The following is a 7,752-nucleotide window of genomic DNA, read 5'->3' on the forward strand; positions in this document are numbered from 1 at the left end:
ATGTGCTAGTTGAAAAAAACTGTATGGTTCTTGTATGAACTAATGCTTGAAGGTTGGTATTTTGGTTTAAGTGCTTACAACCCCGTGTTTATTACTTGGATGTTCCTTGTGATGGGCAGTAGGATGTTCCTGTTAATTGTAAATTGGATGGTTCTGAATATGATTTTTAGTTTTCATGTCTCAGGCACTTGAATTTGCGTGTACTTAATTGAGATGTCATAGGATTTCGTTTCATTGGATGTACCGCAACACGTTAAATGTTTCAGAAATTTCCCGACTATATCTATTTGGTGGCTGTGTACCTTTGAGATTGCTCAGAAAACTCTGTGGGTGCTGGATAGTATGAATACAGGAGAGCATAACAATGAAAGATTAAAAATACATGCTTATGCGGTAGGTATGATTGTAATTGTAACTGTATGATTGCTAACGTATTGCTGATTTCTAGGGGAGAATCTTTGAAGACATGGCGAAAGTATCTATGCCCGCATATGAGCACACCGAGAACGGCCTACCTCGTTTTTATCCTAGCGTCCCACAACAGCATAACGGGTCAGTTAAAAATACATCTAACAATAGTCTTAATATCACTTCACTTGATAATGATATCATGGTTGGAAATAATATTCTATGTTTGTACATATAGCTGTGATTGTGGTGTATTCATCATCAAATTCATGCAGTTTTGGAGTTTAGATAAACCCTTGTAGCATTGGGACAAGGTGAATTTAAATATGTTATAACAATTAAGTTGAAACCCTTTCTAGTCAATTTCTTTCTCGTTTTTAATATTACCCTCCAACACGTAATTGCCGTGCAGGACGTTGTACAGGAGTCTCGGAAGGAGATCATACTAGACATAGTGATGGGTCCTCATAATTCAGAAATTGGCAAGGCACTGGAGGCATTGGACAGCAGTCATGTGCGCTGAAACCAGCCAAGAAAAAAGACTAAGGCTATGAAATCACCTTTCACAGCACCGAGCACGAAGAGCATGCTGCAGCATGCGGGGTTACCCACTAGAAAGCCAAACAAGGGGGGAACACAACGGAAGAAGAATTTTTGACTAGGTAAGAAAACATCAATATAGACACCTGCCTTACAATGTCTATGGTTTCCTTGTGGTAGAGTTATGAAGCTTAAACTCGTCTCGTGTGAGCCTAATAAATACTGTTTCACTGCAGGTTTATGATTTCATGTTACTGATTCTCAAGTTGATTGTGACAATCAATTCGAAAACTTCTGAGTGGATGGTGCTTGAGCTAGGAATTAGGATGTTTCTTTTTCTTTGTAAATTGGATGGTTCTGGATCTGTTTTATGTTTTATCATGTTTAAGGCATTTGAACTTGTTAGTACTTCATTGATGACTGAGTGGCTCATGTTTTCTTAGACACTCGTTAGCAGGTTTCATATATTAATTATTTCAGGATTCTCAAGCAATAGTTTTCTAAGTTAGTGATGTCACTAGTTCATTAAGCAATGCATTGCATATTGATAATATTAAGTCAACTCTGATCGGTGTATATAACCCTTTTGTTCATGTCTATACATAAGTGACACTTCTGTCCATTAACTAGCGTGGTGTTAAGTAAATGGAGGCATTCTTTATTTTTTTTTTTATCATTTTTATCTAATGCTGGAATTGTGAAGTTGTTGGAAATTAAAGCATTGCACGACCTTTGGTCGTGATCAGTGTACAGAAGGTAGGATTTAAAGTGGATGGTGTCTCTGGTAGACACTCGGATGTTTCTTCTCATTGTAAAATGGATGGTTTTGTATAAGATTTCTTTGTTTCGTGTGTTACGCATTAGTGACTGCGTGCACTTCATTGAGATGTCATTGTGTTTTGTTTTTTTTTATTCTCTTCGTCCGTTTTCACGGCGGATTTAAACCATTTAATTTTTGCGAACAAATATGTGACAATTCGTTTATTTAAAACCTTAATAAATGATAAATGGGGAAAAGATAACAACAATTGCCCTGTTGTTTCTTTGAATGAATACTTCAAAACAGGATAAATGCAATTGACAAAATAAAAAATGGCATAGTTTATTAAGTTATATCTAAATAATGACACCAAACTCACACCAAGAAACCTAACTATATATGCCTAAAGGAATTCAACAGGTGCATGAATCTGCCACCATCCGATGAATTCCACATAGTAGAATCCTCAAATCTTTTATTAAGGGACCCATAATGATCATTATCTGACTGAAGGTCAACCTCATCCTACAAGATGCACAACACAAAACAGAACAACATACATTAACCAAGAACACCATTTTGTAAGAAAAATTTAAAATATACAACGCATCTAACACATATCGGATGTGATTTCCTCTTCCTTTTTTGCATTGACTTCTTAATTGACTTGTCCAACTCTGCTCCAAGTCTCTTACTCTTCGGCCGTCCTTTGGTTTTGACTCTTGAGGGTCCTTGTATGTCATATACAATAGCACCGCCTGTACTCTGTGTGGGCAAGGTATTTTGAGACGCAGCAACAGTAGTGGAACGCATGCTGGCACGGTAATCAGTTAGCTTGGACATTACATCCCAAAGGGCAGCTTGTAATATGATTGCTTCCTCATCACAAGCAACAAACTCCTGCGCAACGTTATAGAACTTTGAACACAGATGCCTGAATAAGTTATTGCTTTCATCACTCCGAGCCACATCATGGCGACTCTAGATGTATGTGTGCTTGCGGATGACATTCTTACTCCATCGAGGAAGAACATAGCAGCTCAGTACTATGTCAACTATGTAGTATGACCAGACCGCAAGGGTGTGGCAACACAATATACCAGCGAATTCAAACTTGTTGCACTCGCACTGACCCTTTCGACTCAAAGGGTCAAACACCCTGAAAGTATGGTAGACAGGCTTCCCCCAGAATACCTTCTACTCGTCCACTTCAATAGAAATCGTATCTCCCTTTTGTTCAATTGATCGAACCACGCAATCGGTTTTTTTTCTTACCTCCAGTTGAAGAGTCCTGAACATACTACTGATGTATTCCTGCTGAAACTGTCTCTAATGCCCGTGCTCCCTATACATGAGATGACTCCTTTCGAGTCCGCAGCATCATCTTCCAACTCCTTTTGCTCCTTGTTTCCAAGCACATTGTCGTATTCATGGACGAACTGAACCAACCCACTCTTGCAATACAGGTATCCACCATAAAATGTGTGCATACTTTCACTACGCTGTGTACTCCTCATGCCTGTCCAAAATTTACTCTTGAAGAATATTGGAACCCACTTCCTTCGATTCGCATAAAGGTCTGCCCAAAAAAAAACACATGCATAAGAGTGCCACTTATAAACAACATGATGACCTCACCTCCAACGCACTGATAAAATAAATATAAAAAAACATCCAGACACACTGTGAGAAAAAACATATGTTTATATATTGAAAAGAACATCCACTGACCATGCTAGTAGAAAACTCAGCTACATTTCTAAGCAAAAACATAGAAACAGAATCAAGACGGCAAAATTAACATGAAGTGAATAAATAGGCAACTAGAAACCAACAGACGGGATTTGATTTAACAATCACCTACCTGCTAACCATCTATTCTGGCCTAAGTTAAATTGTTTGATGAAACCAACCCAATCAGCCTCAAATGATTCAGTCGAAGGAGAATTCCACACAATGTGATTCATCATTGCATTCAATTCTCCATACCTAGCGTATCCACCGAGCTTGAATTGTGATTTCTTCATTATGTGCCAGATGCACCATCGGTGGACAGTATCAGGCAGAACCTTCCTAATAGCACCAGCCATCACCTTGCACTGGTCAGTGATAATCCCCCTCGGCGCAGTCCCGACGCATCTCACCCACTGCGTGAACACCCACTCAAAACTAGAGATCTCCTCACTCCCAAGTAAAGCACAGCCAAGAAGAGTAGACTTCCCATGGTGGTTTACACCTACAAAGGATGCAAACGGCAGACCATGCCTGTGAAAAGAGCAAAAACAACTGTGAGGCAACAAGACAAATTTAATAAATAACTGCTCTTGCAATTCACCAATAAGTATACAGACCTGTTTCTTCTGTAAATGGTGTCAAACGACACCACATCTTCGTAATATTCATACGAAGCCCTGCACCTTGCATCTACCCATAGTGTGCTCCTAAATTTATTAGCATCGTCAACATCTATGTCATAAAAGAAGTTGGGATTGATCTCCTTCATTCGAACGAAATAATTTATCATCCCATGGAAGTCCTCATTGTCATCGGAGCATTGAAGATTGCGTGTGATGTAATTTCTGACATCCTTTTCAGAAAAACCCAGGTTTATGGACCCACCAACCTCGTTTGCCAGTGCTAGATACGTCTTGTTGGGTCTTATTCCAGCCTCGTCGTTATCCGTAATGACGCACTTAGCATGCATGGTCAGCTCCTGGTACTCATGATAGTGGACAGATTTCTTAGCCAAACAGGGGTGAGAATGCCTCAGCTCTAATCTAGACACAACCCAACTTTCCTTCTCCTTGTCCAGCACGACATACATCCTTGCTCTGCATCTCGTGGTTGTAATTCTGTTTGCTCGAGTTGCTGCGTTCACCCTAGACTCTCGATAACCTTCTCACGTGCAGTAAATAGATTGATTAACCGGTATCTTTGATTCCTTCCGCATCTTATCAAAATTCGTATTCCTGATTTTAGTAACGAACCCAACTTTCTTTGCATAGTTTGTATAAAATTTCTGTGCGAGAGGCAACGAACCAAAACTCATTCCTATGACTGAAATTTCCTCTTCACCTACGCCACTATGATCCGACAACTGTAACGTCAATATACAAAATTAGATATGAATTAAAACTAGTCCTAACACAGTAAGTATTTAATACAAATTCTTAGCATACTTTAATAATATCTCAAATAAATATTTAACTGTACCCGAATTTTTCAAATAAATGAGCTTTTTGAATTTTAAAAAATATCTATATTATACAGATTTGTTTCACTATAAATACTAACCAAAACTTTAGCCCAACACAATATATTGATTGTTGGATTGGTTTGAATCTATATGATTAACGAGTTGATCACATAAGGAACCAATACATTTGATAGGTTCACAAATCACAAAACACCTTTCATATTAAATACTAACCAATCATCAATCTACTTTTTTTCTTCTATATCATTATATGGTCTAATACCATTTCAGGATTCATAAAGCACTCACTAATAGAGTTATGCTATATTGAAAGCATATGCCGAATTGATGTAACCTACCCTAGAAAGTAGATGAAAGGTAAAATCAAAGCATATTCTCATCAAAACCTTCCAAGGCATAAATACTAAATAACAATAGCACATATTCTTTCTTAGTCAATAATACAAAATTAACAGAGTAAAAGGTCTAATGTGACTTAAAAACATCTAATTAGCATGAATTAAAAACATTCACATAGCACATTCAAACCTCGTGTCCGTCGTCCAACTCATCCTTCCTAGTCACAACGACATCGGTAATGTCGTCGATCTTCAATTAAAGACACCGGAAAAAACCATTGTCAAGTTAAGAACATTCCTTACTATATAATGAATGAGTCCAATAAAAACTATCAAAAAATATTGCAAAACAAATCTGGAAGTCAAGCATACTTTAATGATGGCAATTCTTATGATTCGAACATGCTGGGTAAGTATTTAGTATCAATTTTTAAGCATACTTTGCTCATCTCAATATATAACTGTGCCAGAAATTTCCAAATAAATATACTTTTTGAACTAAAAAAACATCTAATTAGCTTGAATAATAAACATTCAAATAACACAATGTTACAAAAATTCTAACAACGAAGGAGAAGCTTATGCAACATATCTTCCACCCTTCTTGATGAATTCTTCAAGGCCTTGTGTTGGATTGATCAATGTACTAATCGATCCGCCTTCCAGGCTTGAAAACGCCATGGAAGCTGCTCTCTTTCGGAAGTGTTGCACCGCACCCTTCTCTCGATTGTTTGACTTGATGAGGTTGGCGCCACTAATGTAACCAATACCGAACCATGCACCGTAGCCGCCGTGATAGGATGAATAATGGGGAGCGTATACTTCACTTGGGAATGGAGCGGCACTTAGATGGTCCAATGGAGGAGGTCGGCGCCGTCAATGATATGAAAGGAGAAGAGAAAACCATGCAGCGTAACACACAATGGGCTTCGAGTGTGAGATGTGGAGAAACGGGTGTGATTCTGCGCCGTGATCCTAGGAGTAGTAAACAACAATTAATTTCCAAAATTTGTAAATTAAAAAAATAAATTAATTAAGAATGAAATATAAATTAATGTGATTTTGTATAGTTTTTGGCCGGTAACCTCTTGATTCCATATACTTTTCCATACTATTGTCATGTGTATCGGAGTAGAAGTGTTAGGAGATGTACAATAGTGAGAGAGTTATTAGAGATATGCCTATTCATGTGATATCAAAATTTTTATGACAAAAAAATTTAAAGATTCGATCATTGTTATTCCTAAAAAAATAATATAAGACAAATAAAAAAATTATACATGTAAAAAGTTAAACAAATTTAAAAAAAAAATTATTTAAAAAAATATATTAAAAATATAATTAATTATATTTTTTTCTATCCATTTAAATTTTTGATAAAAAAAAGTGATTTCATAAAAGAGCTGGAGAATGGTTAAGAATGGTAGTCATTTCCTACCATCCAAAACAGGAGAACTAATTACTTACATTTTCGATTTTCTAAGCCACACGTGCACTATAATTATTCCGTGAGAAAGTGAGAATATTCTTTATTGTCATTTCGTTATTAGTTTGTTGAATTTTCAAACAAAAATGTTAAAGGTTTAATTTAGGAGGTCTTTAATATTCTTAGATAAAAGAATAATGTGTGTTGGTTACAATAGTTATACTATTTTAATACTAAATAGTATTTTTAGTATTTTTTTTAATTTTTAAATTAAAAAGTATATTAAATATAAAAAAATTATTATTTTAATTTTAAAAACATTTTTTAAGTATCACTAAGTATAACTATATATATATATATATATATATATATATATATATATATCTTAACCCGACGTTTAAAAATCAGTTATAAATTAATTAATAGAAATTTTTTATATAAATATTATAAGTTATAAGAAATCCGATAAGATAATAAGAAGATTAGATGAATAATTAATATAATATTATTATGTTATTAAAAAAAAAATAATAAGCGCTCTTAGTTCAGTTCGATAGAACGTGGTGACCACTTTACAAGAAAGGAGAGCAATGGAATACACATAACTTCCCTCTAGACCTAGCTGCAGTCGAGGCTTCATCTCTAAATGGATAATATTTTTGTCTTAAGGGATATGAGTTTTTGAAAGTAAAGGAGCAATTAAGCCATTTTTGGGGAATATGAGTCGAAGCAATAACAAGAATATTTCTAGTGGAACATCTTTCACAATCTCTGGAGAGATAGTTCACTAATAGACCGATGGATAAGTAATTCGACTCATTTTATGGATTGAATGCGAAAATTGTTATGGATTAAATTATAGGAAATTTTTTAAATCAAAAATGAATATTTGTGAACACTATGGATATCATTTGAACCCTATGGATGAAGACATGGTCTCTATGGATCCCATTGAATTTCATACCCAGACGAAAACTAAGTTCCCACTCACGACCCATGTAACAAGCTACACCAAGTAAGAAGTGTAGAACAATTAGTTCATAAGGACCGCCATTGTATAACC

The 7,752-nt window shown here is 35.8% G+C and overlaps 1 protein-coding gene across 1 annotated transcript; it reads right to left on the reverse strand.

Annotated features, from left to right (window-relative positions):
- Positions 1 to 2,101: 2,101 nt before the first annotated feature.
- LOC112763152 (protein FAR1-RELATED SEQUENCE 5-like) lies at positions 2,102 to 4,532 on the reverse strand. The gene is made up of 6 exons (XM_025808895.1): positions 4,060 to 4,532; positions 3,573 to 3,973; positions 2,984 to 3,287; positions 2,756 to 2,867; positions 2,324 to 2,608; positions 2,102 to 2,233 (listed from the first exon to the last, which is right to left on the reverse strand). Exons 1-6 carry the CDS (start codon positions 4,530 to 4,532, stop codon positions 2,102 to 2,104), a joined length of 1,707 nt encoding a protein of 568 aa, XP_025664680.1.
- Positions 4,533 to 7,752: the final 3,220 nt, after the last annotated feature.

This window comes from Arachis hypogaea, chromosome 17 (assembly GCF_003086295.3).
Source record: "Arachis hypogaea cultivar Tifrunner chromosome 17, arahy.Tifrunner.gnm2.J5K5, whole genome shotgun sequence".
NCBI classification, from domain to species: domain Eukaryota; kingdom Viridiplantae; phylum Streptophyta; class Magnoliopsida; order Fabales; family Fabaceae; genus Arachis; species Arachis hypogaea.